This window comes from Quercus lobata, chromosome 2 (genome assembly GCF_001633185.2).
Source record: "Quercus lobata isolate SW786 chromosome 2, ValleyOak3.0 Primary Assembly, whole genome shotgun sequence".
Taxonomy (NCBI): Eukaryota; Viridiplantae; Streptophyta; class Magnoliopsida; order Fagales; family Fagaceae; genus Quercus; species Quercus lobata.
In genome coordinates this window covers 74,373,035-74,395,448 of record NC_044905.1, presented here as the reverse complement: position 1 = coordinate 74,395,448, position 22,414 = coordinate 74,373,035, and the positions used below count along the sequence as shown (strand labels likewise).

General features: G+C 33.2%; 4 protein-coding genes across 4 annotated transcripts; 1 reads left to right on the top strand and 3 right to left on the bottom strand.

Moving 5' to 3' along the window:
• Positions 1-551: 551 nt before the first annotated feature.
• Positions 552-2,061, bottom strand: LOC115970512 (U-box domain-containing protein 41-like). The gene is made up of 2 exons (XM_031090142.1): positions 1,847-2,061; positions 552-1,380 (listed from the first exon to the last, which is right to left on the bottom strand). Exons 1-2 carry the CDS (start codon positions 2,059-2,061, stop codon positions 552-554), a joined length of 1,044 nt encoding a protein of 347 aa, XP_030946002.1.
• Positions 2,062-10,852: 8,791 nt separating this feature from the next.
• Positions 10,853-12,499, bottom strand: LOC115971013 (U-box domain-containing protein 3-like). Its single transcript, XM_031090680.1, has 2 exons — positions 12,218-12,499; positions 10,853-11,781 (listed from the first exon to the last, which is right to left on the bottom strand). The coding sequence occupies exons 1-2, from the start codon at positions 12,430-12,432 to the stop codon at positions 10,986-10,988; spliced, it is 1,011 nt and encodes a 336-aa protein (XP_030946540.1). The 5' UTR covers positions 12,433-12,499; the 3' UTR covers positions 10,853-10,985.
• Positions 12,500-17,470: 4,971 nt separating this feature from the next.
• LOC115976577 (alkane hydroxylase MAH1-like) lies at positions 17,471-19,277 on the top strand. The gene has a single exon (XM_031097928.1). The coding sequence runs from the start codon at positions 17,584-17,586 to the stop codon at positions 19,102-19,104; it is 1,521 nt and encodes a 506-aa protein (XP_030953788.1). The 5' UTR covers positions 17,471-17,583; the 3' UTR covers positions 19,105-19,277.
• Positions 19,278-20,215: 938 nt separating this feature from the next.
• On the bottom strand, positions 20,216-22,000 carry LOC115976578 (alkane hydroxylase MAH1-like). The gene has a single exon (XM_031097929.1). It carries the CDS (start codon positions 21,905-21,907, stop codon positions 20,390-20,392), a length of 1,518 nt encoding a protein of 505 aa, XP_030953789.1. The 5' UTR covers positions 21,908-22,000; the 3' UTR covers positions 20,216-20,389.
• Between the last annotated feature and the right edge of the window lie 414 nt (positions 22,001-22,414).

Here is a 22,414-nt window from a genome sequence, read left to right as displayed (position 1 = left end):
TATTCATTATTTATTTATTTTTAAAATATTAATTTTAGATGAGTTTTTAATTAATTTTCTGATATTATAATATGAAACTTAGAACTATTATCTATGCTTTTGAAATTATGCTTGTTCTTAAAAAATTAATTATAAATTAATTTATAAATTACTTATGATATAAACAATTAATAGAGTGAATAGTCAAAAGTAACAATGTTGAATAAAGATAACCTCAATTTTTTAGATAGTTTCAAGCTCAATTTCACAACATATATAAAAAAAAAAAAAAAACATATACAAATAAATTATAATAATATTAAAATAATTATTTTAATAAATCAATAGAAATTTTTATTTCTTTCCTTTAATTTTTTCTTTCTACCAAACAAAATAAATGTATATTCATTTTTATTATTCTACTTTTTAATTCATCTTACTAAACATACAAGAAAGATAACAAAAATCATAGCAAAAATATTTCTTTCAACCAAACGAAATAAATGTATATTCATTTTTATCATTATAATTTTCTATCCATCTTACTAAATACACAAGAAGGATAATAAAAATCATAACAAAAATCTTTTCCTAACTCCAACTTTTCTATTCTTCTTATATTTTCCATTATTCCACTTTTCCATCATCTCTATTAGTGTTGTCATATCCATGTTCTCTCTTGCATCAATTTCTTGCATGATTGCCTCTATAAGCTCAACCTTTGGTTGTTCATTTCTTAAACTATAACTTGAGCAATCCCTCAGAAGCAACAACAATTCTCTAGCCATATCTTTCGCCCTCCATGTCCCATGTACACTCAACTGAAGTAGCCCTGGCATCACTCCTTCCCTTAAAATCAAACCTCTATATCTTTCTTTATTGCTCTGGCATATAAGCAAGAGGATTCCCACTGCATGCTCTTTGCATTGTGGAGAACCATCCTCCATAGTTTCAACCATTGCACAAATGACACCATGTGTGCTAGCAATTTCACAAAGTGCACTTTCTGATGAGGAAACGATATGCTGAAGTAGCCCCATTATCTTTTCAACCAACTCCAATGACTTTTCCGAGTTGTAGATTAATTGAAGGATGGAAGATAATAAACCAGAAGGGGCAATTGAAGGAATAATCTGGTCACAAGTTGAGAGATTGTGGAGTGTGGCTATGGCGTCGAGCTTGGCTTTCATGCTAATGCTATTCATGTTGTTAACACCTTCATTGAGAAACTGTATTAAGTGCTGGATGGTCCCAGATGAAGCGATTGCTAGCTTGTTTGCTGTGCAAGAAGAGAGGATGAACATTGCTGCTAATGTGAGCTCAATCAGTGCTTCATTTTGACATTGAAGGAGGCTCAGCAAGACTGGTATGGCCCCAGATTTCACAATGCGGATCTTGTTTCTGTAAAAAAAAAAAAAAATTCAGAATTCCCAAGTCAACTATTGGAAAATACAGAACATTTAACTTCTATACTAAAAAAAATAAATTCTCATGTGTTCTATACATAAATGTTAGCAAATAATCATCATTATGATTGGGGGCCACTACTGAATAGCAACAACTATTACAGTATTACTAATACAAATTCCATGGTCCGAATAATCCAGCAAAGGGCATGGGGGTAGAAAAAGTAAAACTTTTTAGTTTTTGTACTAATTTTGCAGCACATTATTTTCTATAGAAGATTTGTTGTGGATTAGTATCCTGAATTTCTTTTCTATTTGTCATAATGATGAAAGTTCAAAGACAACCCAGATTGCAAACAAATTCAATGATAAGCGATGAATGAATATGAATTATATCTAAGAATTTAGTTTTGAGAACTTACGAAGTGAAACTTGATATTATTGTGGATAAAGAAACTAACCGTTCACTGCCAAAAGTAAGGTAGACGAGAGCAAACAGAGCAGCTTCAATGGCCTCATAATCTTGCGAATGAAGCATCATAATCAAAGGAGAGATAACACCTCTTTCAGCCAAATTGTGCCTCTGCTTACTACTAAGTTTACTGAGTTCTCTAGCCGCTTCAATCATTGCTTCTCTAGCACCATTAAAAAGATTTTGTACCACCACTTCCTCCATGACAGCAAGCTTCCTCTATGTGTCTCTCAGAACTTCTCTAACTATGTTTTCTTGTGAGGAAGTGATGCTAATGTTGATGTTGGTATTGGGACAATGGGATTGGTTGCTTCAAGATGAAAAGTCTGTTTTTTTGGTTTGAAAATCCATTGTTTTTTGGTTCACAAAATAAACCCAATTGAGAGTGTTTGTGTTTTTTTTTGGGTACTAAAGAGAGAGAGAGAGATAGAGATTCAAGTGTAGTGGCACTTATACAATATAAGTTATATTATGTGGAAGCCAAGGCAATGGAATTTGGCAAGAAATCCGAACATAAGTAGGATTTATGTGTTTTAAATCTATTGAGATTTCCGAACTTCGAGAGGTTTTGCTTTTGCCGCCTAGTTCTTAGTTGGGCGGTGACTTGGGCCATAAATAGTGAAAAGGAACATTATATATGTTTAATTGGGCCATGATGGTCAAGACCATCCCTCTTACAGACCCATATATATTGGGTTTAGGCCTATGATGATTTTGATTGTTTGTAAAGTATATGGTCCAATGCTAAATAGGGTTGTCAGCATTTATTATTTTTATTGTTATTATTATTTATTTTATATTTTTCATGAAAGAGGTGTGTATTTTTTCAATAATTCATTAGTTTTTTTTTTCTTCAATAATTCGATAGTTAAATGAAGAGATATTTGAAAGTTGGATATTTTGATTGGAAATAAAAAAAAGTGTCTATTGAGTTATAAAGCTTTTTTTTTTTTTTTTGATGAAATAGGATATGTATTTAATAGATAAAAAATATTATAAAATATAGAGTGTGTTACAACAAGATAAAAACAGAACATTTTTTTTAATCGCTCCAATAGGGGATAGGAAAAATTTACTTAGATTGCTTTTGTTTCCATGTGAAAAATGTTCCAACTGTAAATATTTTCAGCTGAAAACTATAGGAGTTCCATATCTAAGAGATTATTTTGTTTGAAAAATTGGAAAACAAAGATAATGATGAAATTCCAAATGACCCGAGGGAGAAATTATGTCTGAAACCTTGAGTTATTCCTCATGCTCTTTAAAAGGTCCATAAATATGTTTCAACACCGGTCCACATGGTAGCCTTGAATTCATCTAGAAAACAAACAATTTGTCCATCTCTTATGTGTCAAATGAGTCGATTCATGGGATTCAAGAGATAGTATAGTGGTAATGGTATCTTTTGTGGTGTCTCATTTTTCATGTATGTGGATTCATGAGATTTAAGGGATAGTATAATGGTAATTGTATCTTTTGTGATGTCTTATGGATGTGGTTTGAACCTCACCTCCTCCCCTACTACTTGTCTATATAAAATAAAAAGGGTTTGGCTTATTTCCGATACTTTTTTTTATTGGACATGTCCTGACAAGTGATAGTAGGTTTTAATCTTCACATTTTATTTAGCTAGTGGGTGATGTAGTAGTCTCTTATTAAAACAAAAATAGATTCTTTTTAAAAAAGTATGAGAGGTAAGCCAAATTTAAACAAATAGTCCATTAATCATTTACTTTTGAGAAGGCTTAAATACATTAGTACTTCAAAATTTTGAAAGGAAAGTAATTTAAACCATTTTGAAAATTTATATATATTTTTTTTCAAAATAAATTCGTATTAATAAAGATATACTACGTAAGATATATTGTATTCAATGATTTCTTTCCTTATACTTATAGCATTTTTCTTTATTCAAAATGCCAAAAAAAAAAAAAAAAATTGGATAGACAGTGATGTGAAGTACATGAAAAAGCCGAGGATTTCCAAAAACATCTCCGAGTTGAACAAGCTACAAAGAACAAATTGAATTTGACTTCATTTTATAGGGCTAATGATCTCTAATAAAAAACTTGAATCGGGCTAGAACTCTGGATACTCATCAGTCATCGGTTCATTGGTCTGACCATTTGGGCCAATATAACGATATAAGTTTAATAACTATACTTTAAAATGTATTCTTCTCAAAAAAATAATTTAATATGTATTTTGAGATAAAGAAACCCAGTTTGCACTTTACATGTGCTTAAGTAACACATAGGCCCATGAGAAATTATTATGTGCACTAGGTATAATGTCTTATTTTCATATGAGGGTGGGTCCTATGGGCAAAGACACTTATGTGACCATGCGAGGCTCTCATCTATTTGAGAAAAAGATGTAATACATTACGTATAATAAATAATTAGTTTTTGCTAATGGGTACTCTTGTACACACGTTAAGGAGGCTTATAAAAGGTTACACCTACATTGAAAAATAGTAAAAGCTAGTAAAAATATGGATTTTAAACCAAAAGTAACTCGACTACATTATCAATTCTATCTTTAACGGTTGTACAAGCAAAATAATTTCATACACCATGAGAATCTGTCAAAGCCCAAGCAAATTTGTTTTGTTTTGTTTTTCCTTTCCGTTCCCTTGAAGAGCTAAAATTGCTTACTCAACAATGCTTTATTCTCAATGTGTCATCTTTACTGCTTATAAAAAAAATCTGTCATCTTTACCCTTCATTTTGAAAATTGACTACAAACTAATGAGGCGATTAACAACTGTACTGTAATTCATGCATTGTCATATGTTCCCCTGCTGTAGCAATGAGAAGCAGAAACATGGGGATACTAAGAAATATTTTTAGTAAAAGAGCAAGGATGATAGAATGAATGTTTAGACGACTACAATTATAAGGAATAACATGATGTAAAAACTAATTAATGACCAAACCATCATTTTTTAAAATTTTCATTCCAAACCATCTAGGGTATGTTTAAACAAAAATAGGAGTTTACTCAATCAAAGCTAAACAAAAGCTTCACACTAGGCTAATTCTATTTTTCAGAAATTAAGCAGACACTACCACACAGCTTTCAAAGTTGACCAACAGGCAATAGGATAAGAACAAAGGAGTTGAAATTGAATTAAAATAAAAAAATAAAAAGAATGGAACAGGTAATTCACCATTCTCCATTTGTCCTAAACTGTAATAACCCCAAGATGTACAAGCAATATCATAGGGAAAAATAAAATAAAAAGACAAACTATCTTCAAAGTTTCAACCTCTCAAGCTTCCACACCCGAGATATTAGACACCTGGCAAAGAATTCTATTATAACATAGATGAATTGCAAAGAGAAAACTAGTGGAGAGAGGATTAATTGCTTGAAGCCCGCTTGAGAATGCTAAAATTGAATCTTGAATTGCTTTGATCTCATCACCTTTCTTCAGACCCCTCCTCCACACAAAATCCGTAGTCCATTTTTCATTGAGGACATAACACCCATTACTTGGCCACTGTTTGAAGATCAACTGATGTTTAGACTTGGTATCACAATCCCAAACAGCAACTCGTACCCCATTCTTGATGCCTTCAATGCGCCTCGCATTCCATTGTGGCAAAATATGCCCCTTCACCAGATCTGCTGCTAACAAGAGCCTAGCCAAATGACCTATATCACTTAAATGAATCCTCTTCTTGATAACCCAAGGGTCAAGGCCAAGCTTCAACTCTAATGAGACACCATTAGGCCCTTTTCCTTTTTCAACTTTATGGCTATTAAGTCTCATTCTTTTGATTCCACAAGTTGTAGATGACAGAGAGAAATTGGCCAAGTTTGCACTTGCTTTCCTCTTATTAGTTATGCAAGAACCATAACCCAACTTCAATTCTGTTGAAACCTCTGCATATTCATGATGGGTTTTGGTTACAAACACATTTCCTTGTCTGACTTGGAGTTGATCATTCTCAGGAATGGGTAAAAAATTATAAAAGATAGGTTCTTTCCCTGTACTTTCAGAAGCAGAGGAAATAATAACCTCATCAGTTGCGAAATTTTCTTTCTTGGCCTCAAATATTTCCAATGCAAGTTCTCTGTTTTGGCCATCTTTTCCTTCTTGGGTTTTCTTGGTTTGTAGCACACTCCTAGGCTTCAGGGCTTTAGTGATTGAAGTGCAGGGCTTTAGGCTTAGAGTTAGAAGACCCTTCATTATGTTGAGAAATAAAGAAAGAAAGAAAGAAAGGGTTACAGAGGTTTTGTGTTTCTTGGAATGAAGAGCAATAAGTGAACGGTAATGGCAGAAAGAAAGGTTAATAGAAGAGGGTTTGTGTTTCTTGGAATGAAAGGAGGTGTGATATATGTATGGTAATGGCACTTATATTATATATCAGTTTGAGGCTTTTGGGGCAAGAAATCCAAAACTATGAAGGATTTAGGTTTCAAATCTGATTGGAATTTCCGATTGCTGTAAGGAGTAATATCAGAAATCCTTTGAATTTTTGCCGCCTATGTTGTACTAGTGACAGTGGGGTCTTTTTATGTTGTGGTCGAACATATAAAGGCTGGTTTTATTTTATTATTTATTTTTGTTTTCCCCTTTTCACTTGCACAACAAATAGATGAAAAGGGTAATAAAAAAAAAAAAAAAGATGAAAAGGGACATCCTGATAAAAAAAAAAAGAAAAAGAAAAAGAAAAAGAAAAGAAAGATGAAAAGGGACATACATATGGTCAAGAATCCATAAATATGGAGTTGAGGTGTTTTTTTTATTTTTTATTTTTTTTAAGTGAGTCTCTTCCCAAAAAAAAAAAAAAAAATAAAGAAAAGAAAAAAAGGTTTCCAGTGATAGTTATTAACCCTTGAAATTTAAAAAATGAACCCTATCTCTCTGTTAATTATTGTGTGGCAACATTTTATTATTAAGAAATTACAATTTATTTTTACTTTTGACAAAACCTATGACATATTAAGATATTTGAAGAGCCAGCAGTTGACCCATTTCATAACGAATCTTCCCCAAATTGAATGCCAAAATCCCTAATATGAAAATCGAGAAAGATAGAGACCACAATAAAAATGAATTTGAATTATATTTAAGAATTTAGTTTTGTGAACTGAAGAAGTGAAATTTGATATTATTGTGGATGAATAAACTAACCGTTCACTGTCAAAAGTAAGACAGAGGAGAGCAAACAGAGCAGCTTCAATGGCCTCATAATTTTGCGAATGAAGCATCATAATCAAAGGTTATATAACACCTCTTTCAGCCAAATTGTGCCTTTACTTACTACTAAGTTTACTGAGTTCTCTAGCCGCTTCAATCATTGCTTCTCTAGCACCATTAAAAAGATTTTGTACCATCACTTCCTCCATGAAAGCAAGCTTCCTCTCTGCGTCTCTCACAACTTCTCTAACTATGTTTTCTTGTGAGGAAGTGATGCTAATGTTGATGTTGGTATTGGGACAATGGGATTGGCTGCTTTAAGATGTAAAGTTTGGGTTTTTTTGGTTTTAAAATCCATTGATTTTTGTTCACAAAATAAACCCAATTGAGAGTGTGTGTGTTTTTTTTTTGGGCGACTAAAGAGAGAGAGAGAGAGAGATTCAGGCGTAGTGGCACTTATATTAATAATATTATATGGAAGGCAATAGACTTTGGCAAGAAATCCAAACATAAGCAGTAGGGGTGCATGAGTCGGGTTAGGTCAAGTTGAGGGGATTTTTTAACCCAACCCACCATGGTGGGTAAAAAAAAATTCAACCCAACTCAACCCAACCCAACCCACATGGGTCGGGTTGAACTCTATGGGTTTGACAAATTTTATTTATTTATTATTATTAAATTGAGTAAAAAAAAATATAAATATTAATATATTAAAAAACCTAAAGATTAGTATCAATGTAACTCCTTAAAGGCAAACAACACTAATGACTAAACAACAATAATAATTTATTAGGATTTGTGTGAACTAATTGACTTTTATATAAGATAGGAAGAACTGGTTATTTTAAAAATTTTATTAATTATATAATATATTATATATATATATATTAAATTAGTATTAGTAGGAGGAACCGAGGAAGTGCTGCTCTACAGTTGGTTGGTTGGTTGGTTGGTTTTTTTTTTTTTTTTAATTATTAAATATATAATATATATTTAAATATATATAAGTGTCATACAACTGATTTGAAAAAAAATTTTATTATATATATAATATATTTTAAATATATATTAAATATGGGTGGATCGGGTTGGGTTTGACGGGTTTGTAATTTTATGACCCAAACCCAATCCGACCCGCTATAAAAAATTTTTTGTAACCCAACTCAACCCATCAAGCCTTAAAAACCGACCCAACCTGACAGGTTGGGTTGGGTTGAGTTGGGTTTGGCGGGTCGGTAGGTGGATTTATGTGTTTTAAATCTATTGAGATTTCCAAACGTGGAGAGGCTTTGCTTTTGCCGCCTAGTTCTTAGTTGGGCGGTGACTTGGGCCATAAATAGTGAAAAGGAACATTATATATGTTTAATTGGGCCATGATGGTCAAGGCCATCCCTCCTAGAGACCCATATATATTGGGTTTAGGCCTTTGATGATTTTGTTTGTTTGTTAACGTATATGATCCAATGCTAAATAGGGCTGTCAGCATTTATTTAATTTAATTGTTATTATTATATATTTTATATTTTTCATGAAAGAGGTGCGTATATTTTCAATAATTTATTATTTTTTTTTCTTCAATAATTTGATAGTTAAGAGAAGAGAGATTTAAAAGTTGGATATTTTGGTTGGAAATACCAGAAAGTGTCTACTGAGTTATAAAGTTTTTTGAGTGAAATACGGTATGCATTTAATAGGAAAAAAAAAATTACAAAATATAAAGTGTGCTACAACAAGATAAAATCAGAACAGTTTTTATAATCGCTCCAATAGGGGATAGGAAAATTTTACTTAGATTGCTTTTGTTTCTATGTGAAAAATGTTCCAACGGTAAATATTTTCAGCTGAAAATTCTTGCAAGAAGCAATTTATTTTCTTGTGCTTGATTCCATTTCTGAAAATGCTCCAAAAGACATCTTTAGACATTTGGCTCGTATGGAAAATAAATTTTTTCCTTAAATATTATCACAAATTCACAATATACAAAATCAACAATAACAACATTTAATTCGGTATAATCTTCTTCTAAAAAAAAAAAAAAATTCGGTATAATCTCAAAATATCTTAACCAATCTAAAAATATTAAAATCAAAATACTATAGGAGTTCCATATCTAAGAGATTTTTTTTTTTTTTTTGAAAAATTGGAATGCAAAGATAATAATGAAATTCCAAATTAACCGAGGGAGAAATTATGTCTGAAACCTTGAATTATTCCTCATGCTCTTTAAAATGCCCGTAAATATGTTCCAATAGTAGTCCACAAGGTAGTCTTGAATTCATCTAGAAAACAAACAATCTTTCTATTTCTTATGTGCCAAATGAGTCGATTCATGGGATTCAAGAGATAGTATAGTGGTAATGATATTTTTTGTGGTGTCTCATCTCTCATGTACGTGGATTCATGAGATTCAAAGGATAGTATAATAGTAATGTTATCTTTTGTAATCTCTCATGTATGTGGTTTGAACCCTACCTCCTCCTCCCCCACTATTTGTTTATATAAAACAAAAAGTCCATTAATCATTTACCTTTGAGAAGGCTTAAATACATTGTTACTTCAAAATTTTGAAAGGAAAGTAATTTAAACTATTTTGAAAATTTATAATTTTTTTTTTCAAAATAAATTCGTATTAATAAAGATATACTATGTAAGATATATTGTATTTAGTGATTTATTTCCTTATACTTATAGCATTTTTCTTTTTTCAAAAAGCCAAAATTCCTAAAAAATATAAAAATTAGACAAACAGTGACGTGAAGTACATGAAAAAAGCCGGAGGGTTTCCAAAAACATGTCCGAGTTGAACAAGCTACAAAGAACAGATTGAATTTGACTTCATTTTATAGGACTAACGATCTCTAATAAAAAACTTGAATCGGTCTAGATACTCATCAGTCATCGGTTCACTGGTCTGACCATTTGGGCCAATATAACCATATAAGTTTAATAACTATAATTTAATATGTATTTTTCTTAAAAAAAAATTTAATATGTATTTTGAGATAGAGAAGCCCATGTGCTTAAGTAACATATAGGCCCATGAGAAATTATTATGTGCACTAGGTATAATGTCTCATTTTCACATAAGAGTGGGTCCTATGGGCAAGACACACATGTGACCATATGAGGCTCTCATTTGTTTGAAAGAGAGATTTAATATACTATGTGTAATAAATAATTAGTTTTTGTTAACGGGTACTCTTATGCATACGTTAAGGAGGCTTGTAAAGGGTTACACCTACATTGGGAAATAGTAAGAGCTAGTAAAAATATGGACTTTAAACCAAATGTGGCCCGGCGATATTATAAATTCTATCTTAATGGTTGTACAAGCAAAATAATTTCATACACCATGAGAATTGGTCAAGGCCCAAGTAAATTTGTTTTGTTTTGTTTTTCCTTTCCTTTCCTTTGAAGAGCTAAAATTGCTTCCTCAACAATGCTTTATTCCCAATGTGTCATCTTTACTGCTTATAAAAAATAATCTGTTATCTTTACCCTTCATTTTGAAAATTGACTACAAACTAATGAGACAATTAACAACACTACTGTAATTCATGCATTGTCATATGTTCCCCTACTGTAGCAATGAGAAGCAGAAACATGGGGTACTAAGAAATATTTTTAGTAAAAGAACAAGGATGATAGAATGAATGCTGCATTGGTTGAGAATAGTAGGGTACACTAAGGAACTTGGGTGGATTGGATCCTAAGAAGTAAGAATGTCAAAATTAGGACAAATTTCTCAGTATCATACGCTGGTCAAATCAAACTACTACTGTTTGTGATTGTCAATATCTTTATGTTAAATATCAGAGTTCTAATCGTCACAATAAAGATCAGACTCCCAAATTAGCAACAGAATCCCAAAAAAGTACTATATACAAAGAGAGACACCTTTCTCAAAATGTTGCAAGGAGTGAGCCCATCACCTGGACCCAGATCAGTATAATTTTTGATTTAAAACAATGGCAGGTCATGTACTAAGCTTTGCAATCATCTCCTCTACCAGCCTTAGTGTCGAACCCTCGATGTTATCTCCTGCATCAATTTCTTGCATAATCTGCTCTACAAGCTCATGTTTTGATTGTTTGTTTCTTGAACCATATCTTGAGCAATCCCTTAGAAGCAACAGCAATTCTCTAGACACATTTTTAGCCCTCCTTGTCCCATCTACGCTCAACTGAAGTAGCCCTGGCATCACTCCTTCCCTTAAAATCAATCCTCTATATCTTTCTCTGCTGCTTTGACATATAAGCAGGAGGATTCCCACTGCATGCTCTTTGCATTGTGGGGAACCATCCTCAATAGTTTCAACCAATGCGTGAATTACACCATCTGCGCTAGCAGTTTCACAAAGTGCATTCTCTGAGAAGGAAACAATATTCTCAAGCAGCCCTATTGTCTTTTCAACCAATTCAGATGACTTTTCCGAGTTGTGGATTAACTGAAGCAAGGAATATAGTAAACCAGAAGAGGCAATTGATGGAATAATCTGTTGACAAGTTGAGAGATTGTGGAGAGTCGCTATGCTGTCAAGCTTGGCTTGCATGCTAATGCTATTCATGCTGTTATCACCACTATAATCTCCATTGAGAAACTCTACCAAGTGTTGTATGGTGCCAGAAGACGCGATTTTTAGCTTGTTTGCTGTGCAGGAAGAGAGGATCAACATAGCTGCTAAAGTGAGCTCAATCAGTGCTTCGTTTTGGCATTGAAGGAGGTTCAGCAAAACTGGTATAGCCCCAGATTTCACAATGCGGATCTTGTTTCTGTAAAATTAATATAATTTCATTTCAGAATTTCAAGTGTACTATTGAAAAACTTTATAGAATACTTTCGTAAAACTCAAGAAAAATAATTTCTCAATGTGTTTTATACATAAATGTTGGTGCAGAATCATCATTGTAATTGGGGGCCACTACTGAATGGCACACACCATTACAAGAACTTATTCCATAGTCCCACTAATCAAGCAAAGAGCACGGGTGTATAAAAAGTAAAACTTTCTGTACCAAAATTTTGCCACACACTACTTGAAATAGAAGGTACATTGTGTATTAGTACCATTAATTTCTTTTCTATTTGTTACAATGATGAAAGTTCAGAGCCACCCCAGATTGTAAACAAACTAAATAATTAATGACAAATGAATTTGAATTATATCTATGCATTTAGTTTTGAGATATTGAGGATGAATAGACTAACCGTTCACTGCCAAAGGCAAGGCTGAGCAGAGCAAACAGAGCAGCTTCAATGGCCTCATAATCTTGTGAGTGAAGCATCACAATTAAAGGTGACATGACACCTCTTTCAGCCAACTTGTGCCTCTGCTTACTACTGAGTTTACTGAGTTCTCTAGCCGCTTGAATCTGTGCATCTCTCTCACCATTAAAAAGGTTTCCTACCACCATTTCTTCCATGAAAGCCAATCTCTCTGTGTCTCTCTCTGTGAGCCTTCTCTAACTACTCTTTTAGGCAGTGGTACTAATGTTGATGATGTTGGTATCGGGATTGGTTGCTTCAAGATGTAATCTTTGGCTTTTGTTGGTTACAAAATCCATTGTTTCAGTCTGAAGCAACTTACCTATTCTTTGGTCAGCTTTTTTGTGAATGTCTGATTTGGAAATACAATAACGATTCCTAAGAATGAATCTTTTGCTCTCCTTTTATAGAAGCAAGCGCCTTAAACTTTAGGAATATTTTTTATTTTGGGATTTTCTTGGGATTTTGTTTTTCAGTTTTATGGCAGTTTTTTAATTTTTGGATCCTCGTGGACTTAATTGTTTATTATTATTATTTTTTTTGGTAAGACAAGATAACATTAAAACCAACTAAGCAGGAACAAGTCTATTACAATAGGAAGTCTCCTTATCAGCAAGGAGTATAGCAACCACCACAGGCGGTGAATTGTTTATTATTACGACCCATACTTATGTGATTTGTTTTTATGGATAGTCAAAATAAGTATGTGATCACTACACTAATACACTAATACACTATACATTAATAGGCATGTGTTACATGTATCATCGCTAATGAAGTTCACATTTCTTTTTTTCTTTTGGAGTTCATATTGGGCAATCACTGAAAAAGAAACCAAAGCCATTAGTAGTTGTGATTAGAGCATCAATTAGTTGACTGCTCTAATGGGTGTTTTCAAGAGTTTCAAGGAGTAACACATTTATTTATTTATTTTTATTTTTTATTTTTTACGATTCACTGAATTCTCTTAGTGCTTAGCCTTTCAACACTGGACAGTGTGTAGAAATTATTGTGTATGACATTTCAAACCCTTGAAAGATGAAACGGTTAGCTTCTTTTTTTAACTTGTGTCATATACATATATATTTTTCCACATTAGCAGAGAAGATATAATGGATCAATTATGATTTATAAATTGTTTTCCCCTAATGTATAGATAAATATCTTGCTAGATCCTAGTCACCCATATAACTTTTATAAGATCACCAAGTTAATATAATAAACCATATTGGCAGTAACATTGAACATTGATTTTTAAACTTCCTTTTCAAGGTATGATTTTAACATGAAAGGGATTTTGAAAGATATTTTCTTAGTAACATTTACTTCAGTCACATCTCCTCTCCTAAATTCCTAATAAATATACCTTCCTATCTTCTACTAAGGGCTTAACTTTGACATCTAATTGATCAATTTTTATATAAGTATGCCACATGCAATTAATAGTAAATACTAAGGATACAGTGAAGTGATACCAATCACATCTATTCTCATGTCAATTTATAAATATATTATAGTAAGATTAGTAGTAATTTTAACATTTTCTAAATTTTTGCAATCTTTCTCACTATATGCTAAGGTGGTAAGTACTGATTGAAACAATGTTACTTTTACATAGATCCATTACTAATATCATTTTTTATTTTGTACCAGTTACAACATCAACATTCTACGTTAGTAGTTGTGAAAAAAAGTTTTACTCTTGTAATCTTTATACTAGAAGGATCTTAATCCTTCATTTTATGGGTATCTATGTGAAATTTATATGGGTTAATATAAATTAATAATCCCAATTTTTGGTACATATAAAGATTACAGTAGAGAAGATTCAAGCCCAAGCAAGGACATAGGACGCATATTACAGAAAAAGCATCCAATAACAGTGATATCCACAGTAACGTGGTAGAGAATGTGGGCTCTGCCGAATAGCATGACTTTGGGCTAAAACTCGTGATCCAAAGCTGACAATTGTGTATAAAAAACTAAAAGCATGGAATATCTCATTTTTCATTTTTCAAAGTGTAGGACTTGACAAACAGCACAGAATATTTTGTAGTAAAAATTAATTCATCAATAATGTCATGGGACATCCTTTATATTCACTTGTTCTTTTGGTCAAAAAAAAAAAAAAAAACTATAGTTTAAAAAGAAAATAATAATGATGGGACCCTTTAAAAAGGAATCCCTCTGCTTTGCTTTCGCCGCTATACTGCGGCATTGTCTTTACGAAAATGCTTCCCAAATTTTCATGATCATTCATGTTGGTAGTAGGTGCATGATTTGAATGCTCCACAATTTTCTTTTTCTTCATTTGCTTTCGTTAGGAAAAGTTGGAGTCTCACACTTTATTATTATTATGATCCAATATCTGATTGTTATTCAAATGATTATTTTATTTCCTTCAAAGTTTGTTGAAATTTATGATTATAATATTGTACATCTAACATCTTGAAAATGAACAAAACCATTGAAAGGGTCTCATTCAGTTTATTTATATAAAAACTTTCTAAAATTTATGATTATAGCATAAAGCAATATTTTACATTTTTATTGAAAATTAATGATTATAATATTGTACTTTTTTATTTTTACCCAGCATAAAGTATGAAGTTTAGTCATGAATCATAGCATGAACTATTCTGGTGATTTATGCATTCTCTCTGGAAAACTCTTTCAGTTTCATTTTATTTCAGGGGTTGAGACCCTGGTTGATGTTGTTTAGCGTAATTGTGAAGTCCACATTGAACCAAAAAAAGAGAAAATAAAAATAGTAAGAAGTTTAGAATTTATAATTCCAAACCTGTTTACAATTTATCAAGTAAAAATTTTTTTTTTGGTCGACACAGCAACACCGAGTTTATGATCAGATTTTTATATTTGTAGATTCAAACTTAACAAAAATTCCACCAAAAAGACAAACAAACTAAAGTTTGGTCAAACTTTACGCGGGGTATTGCCTATGGATGATGAAACTATGGCTGCAATTATGTTAACAACTTTAATTAGTGCTAACTCACGATTAAAAAAACTAAGCACGTTGTCCACTAAATAACATACTTGGCTTCAAAGAGAAATTAAGGTGTTTCCATTAATATATATATATATATATATATTTTAATTGGAGTTCTTCTCTAGGTTTTTGGCAGACCTAGCATACAGGATGGGTTAATTAGATTCGGTTAGGAACATGTCATCTTGAACGGGTTACAATACTTATGATCCTAAAACTGAGGCTTTTGAGGGTTGGGTTTAACCATCATCAACAAATGGACCACATTATCATATAGTATTTAATTATGAGATTTTATTGTTAGACATATTATGGCCTAAATAGCTTATACCAATTGTAGGTCCATGTACTTGTAGAACAAGCATATTAACTTTAAGTTAGTCTATGATTAACCTAAGGTTAGTCAAGTATTTTCTAGTATATAAACCGTACATTGAGTTTATTGTAACACAAATGCTTAATATAATATATATAACCATCAAGGGTTTTCTTACTGTGGACATAGGCTGCCGTTAGCTTGAACCACATAAATCTTTGTGTTCGCTTTCTTTTTCATACTTCTGCTCATCATTCAATTATTACACACAATCACACAACAACTTTCACACTTATGATAGTTAGGAATAAATTCAAAACGTGTTTGTACGCAACTATGTCAAGATTCCGATTGTATCGTTACATTAACACTATGTTAGTTCATGGATTTTCAAAATGTTTTTATAATAAAAAGCTATATTGTTTTTCCTAAAACCAAAGATATCACTCCCCTTGCATCAATCTTGATGTATGCACGATCTTCCAACAATTCATTGTAGGTTGTTTGGAGATCCTTCTTGCCTACAACTTCATCATCTGAGCAATCACTTTTAGCCAAACATTGATAAATTTTTTCAAGGAAAAGAAAGAGAGACAATAAATATGAGATATATTAGATTTTAAATAGTAATAATTTTTTTTAATAAATTTTTTTTGTATAGTTATAAAAATATAATATTATACTCACACTAAATTGTGACCTTGTTCACACTAAAATTTGCATCAGCTTGTGCAAAATTTTTTTCTTGTCCATTTTAGTAAAAGAACCAATTTTTTCTATTTTACATACTCACTTTAAAAAAAATTCCACATCAAATTACCTATTTTACCCTACATTTCATTAAAATATTAATTTTCTTGGTATTTTTTTTAAATTATTTCTCTTTTTTCACACATAACAACTACCATCCATGCAAAATGAATAGTGTCAGCATAAATTTAAACGGTTATTATAGCAAACTTGTAAATTTACACAATTATACATATACTGATGTTGGTTATTTTAAGGCAAAATTATGTAAATTTTACATATTTTTCTATTATACACGGACTGATGTGAATGCTCTTGCAATCTTCTTATTTTTGCTCCGTTAGGATATTTGAGATTTTTTTTTTTTTTTTTTTTTGGGTTTGTTTTCTTTTCTGGTGGTGCTCTAAAAATACAAGAAGTTGGCCATCCACAGTATTTCAATCCACGTTACCTTCCTGACACAAGTTCTACCAGCGCCAGCTTCTCCGGAAATGCAATCCACGTTTCCAACTTCTTTCTTTCTTGTTTTGTTTTGTTGTTTTTTTTTTTTTTTTCAAACAAAGCTTCTTGAATAAAGTATCTTGTCATCTAATAAAAGACTTAGAATCTTAAGAACTTTGTAACTTAATTGGTTTAAATTCCCTTATCCCTAGCTATCAAAATATACAAAGGATTTGGATTTAAAGTCATGCCTAAACAACAAAGAAACTTATTGATATTTTGACCTTTGACCTATGATAAAATATAATTATTATAACACCGATACACCATAAATTTTAAATCTTATAGAAAAAAACAATAAAAAAATCCAATAACTCTATCATTCAAATTAAAATAATTCATAAGACTAAACTGAAACTTAGGTGAAAGTGTAAAAGAAGTATCTATAAAATTCTCAAAAAATTAGACCACAAGTTACAAAATCTAAGAGAGGATTTTACAAAAATGCTCCCATTTTATTATTAAAATCCCAAATGACTGAGGTTTTACATTGATTACAGAAATATGGGATCCATTGTCACACCCAATTGCGTAACATATTAATTTTTATGACTGTGAAGTGATTGGTTCATATAATGAGTAGTTGATAGAAAGTGCCTATCATTAATCACATTCTCACAATTCAACATATTGTGAAATTAGTTGTGCGATTGGACGTAGGAACACCTATAAAACCCATCAAACTTATTCTTGGGGATACTTTGCAAAAGCAAAAGGCATCATACAACGGCAATGGTCACACTTTTGTACCCTGAGATGGTTGTGGCAATATTATCATTTCTATGCTTCCTTTTTCTTTGCCATTGGAGATGGAACAAAACCTCACCCATCACAAACTGGCCTATCTTGGGAATGTTCCCAGACCTTTTTTTCAACGTGTCACATGTGCATGACTACGCAACGAGCCTTCTAAAACATTATGGGGGCACTTTCGAGTTTAAGGGCCCTTGGTTAGCTCGCATGGACGCTATACTCACCAGTGACCCCATGAACATTCAACACATTTTGTGCAAAAACTTTTCTAACTATGACAAAGGGCAGACTTTCCGAGAGATTTTTGAGCCTATGGGGGATGGTATTTTTAGTACTGATTCTGAAACGTGGAGATATCAGAGGAAGCTGATTCAGTCATTGATAAAGCACAGCAAGTTTATGTTGTTCTTAGAGAAAGTTGTCACGGGAAAGGTGGAAAAGGGCCTCATCCCTGTTCTTGATCACGTCTCAAGTCTGGGAATTGAGGTGGATTTACAAGACGTTTTTCAACGGTTCACCTTCGATAATGTTTGCTTAATGGTTTTGGGTTTCGATTCAAATTGCCTCACCATTGAATTCCCAGAAGTTGCACACGCAAAAGCGTTTGATCAAATGGAGGAAAGTCTGTTGTACCGACACATTCTGCCAAAAAAATGTTGGAAGTTTCAGAGATGGGTTCAAATCGGAAGAGAGAAGAAGCTTAGTAGTGCTTGGAAGACTTTTGATCAATTTGTATACGGATGCATCTCATCCAAGCAAGAAAAACTTAGCCGAGGGAGAGCCCTGAAGATGGAGGAAGCAGAATTTGACTTATTGACAGCCATAGAGCAACAAGAAAGAGAAATGAATGGTATTGCATCATCCAACAAGTTTCTAAGGGACACTGCATTTAATCTCATTGCGGCAGGGAGAGACACCATCAGTGCAGGACTCACTTGGATTTTATGGCTTGTTGCAACACACCCATCCGTGGAAGCTAAAATTCTAGAAGAGATTAAAGCCCATTTGTTGGACGAGGTGTGGAGGGTTTTAGGCATAGATGAGCTAAGTAAGCTAGTTTATCTCCACGGAGCCATATGTGAGTCCTTGCGCCTTTTTCCGCCCATACCTTTCGATCATAAATGTGCAGTTCAAGCTGACATTCTTCCCAGTGGCCACCATATCCGTTCAAATATGAGATTGATATACTCTTTATACTCAATGGGGAGGATGGAGAGCATATGGGGTGAAGATTGCCTGGAGTTCAAGCCAGAGAGATGGATTTCGGAGCAAGGAGGAATAGTGCATGTACCCTCTTTCAAGTTCATAGCATTTAACGCAGGAGCAAGGACTTGTTTAGGTAAGGATATAAGTTTCACGCAAATGAAAATGATTACAACCGCTATCATTTGGAATTACCATATTCATGTGGTTGAAGGTCATCCTATTTCACCACGTATCTCTGTTGTACTACATATGAAACATGGTTTGAAGGTGAGGCTGAGCAAGAGAAATGTTTGATGAAGAAATTTCTGTGAGTAGTTGTCTCCCAAATAAATATAAATTGTGAGCTGCATAAATTCCTTGAAACATAATGAAAAAATGATGGTTAGACCACTGTGATGAACTTTGTGGAATTATTGGATTTACTCATCAATCATACCTATTAAAACAACCCACACATTATTGGGGAATTTCAGGGGAAATTCAATGGAAAACATAAACTTGAAGTAGGCTTAGAGGTACGAATAAATTCAGTCTTTAAGATGATATGATATTGACCCCACTCAATTTGAGTTTGCTATAGGGTTCCAAAAAAAATCAACTGCAAGATATAACTAAACCCGGATCCTACAAGTAGCCATCTTGAAGGAATCTACTGAATTTCTCTTTATGGTGTGTCTCACTCACATAAACTATTTGTGCTTTAGAAAGCACCCAAAAATGTAACTATTATTCCATTTAATGCATATGAAACAATATCAATACATAATGAAGAGTTTTCCATTGAAAAGGTACACTGGAAAGACTACTTTTGTTTATGTAAGCCCTCTAGATTGTTACCTTGGATTTTATCGGCAGTTTTCCTTTTTTTTGGTAAAATTTTGTTAAAAACACTGTTTTTGCAATTGTCTCGCTTGGGTGGGACTCACATGTCAGTGAGACATGGGTTTCATAAGACCGGCACATACAATTTTTATTTTTATTTTTTCTACTTGAGAGACCTCCACTTAAGTGAGCTCAAACCTCACTGAAGAAGGTTCGGCTCTAGTGAGCTCAAACCTTCGCTCTAGCAGACTCTAGTCATGTGTCATTTTTTGCTCTCACTTTTCCGATCAACACTTATAAAGCCAACAAAAAAAAAAAGATCATAATGTTTTATTCCTTAAAATTCTCTTTGCTTTTACTACTTTTAATAATACTCACACAAATTATAACTTGCATGTATATTCACAAATATAAAACATAGATATGCATAAACCAATCAATCAAAATAGCCAATCAGTGGTGAAGTCATGCAGTCATGCACATTGAAACTTGGGGGCCGGAAGAATGTGAATTAATTCCCTTCCCCCAACGGAAATTCCTGGCTCTGCCATTACTCACAGTAAGTATGAAGAGCAAGCATATGAGAATGAACAATGCGTGGATGCCAATCACATTAAACAAGAAATGACTTCTAATAAGGACTATAAATAGTGGAAGATGATTTGAAGGGTATGAGTGATGATTTACCCACATAAAGATTTTTATTGAAAAACAACTTGTCAACACTACAACTTTAGCTGGTACTGAAATTTCTTCGTCAAACATTTCTCTTTCTGATCCTTACCTTCAAACCATGTTTCATATGAAGCAGAATGGAAATACTCGGTGAAACAGGATGACCTTCAACCACATGAACATGGTAATTCCAAATGATGGCGCTTGCAATTATTTTCATTTGAATGAAAGCTATATCCTTACCTATACAAGTCCTTGGTCCTGCATTAAATGCTATGAACTTGAAAGATGGTGTATGCAATATTCTTCCACGCTCTGAAATCCATCTCTCTGGCTTGAAGTCCATATAATCTTGACCCCATATGCTCTCCATCCTTCCCATTGAGTATAAAGAGCATAACATTGTTGTATTTGGCCTGATAGAGTGACCACTAGGAAGAATATCAAATTGAACTGAACATTTGTGCTCGAAAGGTACAGGTGGATAAAGGCGTAAGGATTCGCATATCACTCCATGGAGATAAACTAGCTTACTTATTTCAGCTATGTTAAAATCCTTCCACTTTCCGTTGTCCAACAAATGCTCCTTGATCTCTTCTAGAATTTTTGCTTCCACATGTGGGTGTGTTGCAACAATCCAAAAAAGCCAAGTGAGGCCTGCACTTATGGTATCTCTCCCGGCTACCATGAGATTAAATGCTGTGTCCCTTAGAAACTTGTCGGATTTTATAATACCACCAATTTCTTCTACTTGTTCCCCTAAAGCTGTCAACAGGTCAAAATTTTCTTCCTCGGTCTTTGGGGCTTTACTTTGGCTTAGTTCTTCTTGCCTGGATGAGATGCATCTGTATAGAAATTGATCAAAAATTTTCCAAGCACTGCTTAACTTCTTCTCAATTCCGATTTGAAGCCATCTTTGTAGCTTCCAGCAGCTTTCTGGCACAATGTGTCGGTATAACAAACATTCCTCTAATTGATCAAACGCTTTTGCATGGGAAACATCTGGGAATTCAATGGAGAGACAGTTTGGATCAAAACCCAAAACCACTAAGCAAGCAGTATCAAATGTGAACCGTTGAAAAATGTCTTGTAAATCCACCTCAATTCCAAAACTTGAGACATGATCAAGAACAGGAATGAGGCTCTTTTCCACTTTTCCCTTGACAAATTGCTCAAAGAACAACTTAAACTTGTTGTCCTTTAACACTGTGTGAAGTAGCTTCCTTTGATATGTCCACGAGTCAGAATCAGAATTGAAAATCCCATCTCCCAGAACATCAAAAATTTCCTGGAACTTCTGCCCTTTTGTGTAGTTAGAAAAGTTTTTGCTGAACATGTGGTGGATGTTCATGTGATCACTCGTGACCATGAAGGTCATGTTAGTGGACCAAGGACCCTTAAACTTGAAAGTGCCCCCATTTTGTTTTAGGAGCCAGGTAACATACTCGTGCACATTGGATGCATTTTGAAGAAGGCCTGGGAGCATTCCGACAACAGGCCAGTTTGTAATGGTTCGGCTTTTGTTCCATCTCAAATGACAAAGAAAAAGGAAGCATAGAAATATTGCTACAAGTATCTCTGGGTACAAAAGTATGGTCATCGGAGTTGTATTAAGTTTTCTTTAGGCCCCAAAGTTGTATGAAGTTTTGTAGGCTTGCATAGAAGAGTCTTTGCCTACCCTTCTATTGAAGTAAAATATCAGTTAGGATATAAAGCAGTAAGTCCACTTGTTTGTTATCTAGTTTAGATAAGGTTGCAGATGGGTGATATGCCGAAGGGATTACGTTCTTTTGTCTTTTATGATTTGTTGTCGGCGACAAACCTTCTGTTTGGAGAATGTATTATTGAAAACTTCATCCCGACATTTATCTGTAGATCCTTAATTGGTTCACGTTTATTTGTAAATTACCTTTTGAAATTATATCTACAAGAAGTTTGTTTCAACTTTCAAGGATGGTTATTATTTTAAACGTGAAAATTAATTGAAAGTGAACCAAGGACCCTAGCTTTCAAGGGATAATTATTCTCAACTTTTGATTTTGTCTTAGTTAATCCTTATGCTTGAGGATTTACCCCATAAGCCTTGTGAAAACTTACCTAACACTAC

What these genes read in the sequence shown, in the direction of transcription:
- LOC115970512 (XM_031090142.1), bottom strand. Translation starts at nt 2,061, where the DNA reads ATGGAGGAAGTGGTGGTACAAAATCTTTTTAATGGTGCTAGAGAAGCA. An exon ending in CTTACTTTTGGCAGTGAACG is followed by an intron (nt 1,381 to 1,846) that starts GTTAGTTTCTTT and finishes TTTTTTTTACAG; the next exon opens with AAACAAGATCCGCATTGTGA.
- LOC115971013 (XM_031090680.1), bottom strand. Translation starts at nt 12,432, where the DNA reads ATGGAAGAAATGGTGGTAGGAAACCTTTTTAATGGTGAGAGAGATGCA. An exon ending in CTTGCCTTTGGCAGTGAACG is followed by an intron (nt 11,782 to 12,217) that starts GTTAGTCTATTC and finishes TTAATTTTACAG; the next exon opens with AAACAAGATCCGCATTGTGA.
- LOC115976577 (XM_031097928.1), top strand. Translation starts at nt 17,584, where the DNA reads ATGGTCACACTTTTGTACCCTGAGATGGTTGTGGCAATATTATCATTT.
- LOC115976578 (XM_031097929.1), bottom strand. Translation starts at nt 21,907, where the DNA reads ATGACCATACTTTTGTACCCAGAGATACTTGTAGCAATATTTCTATGC.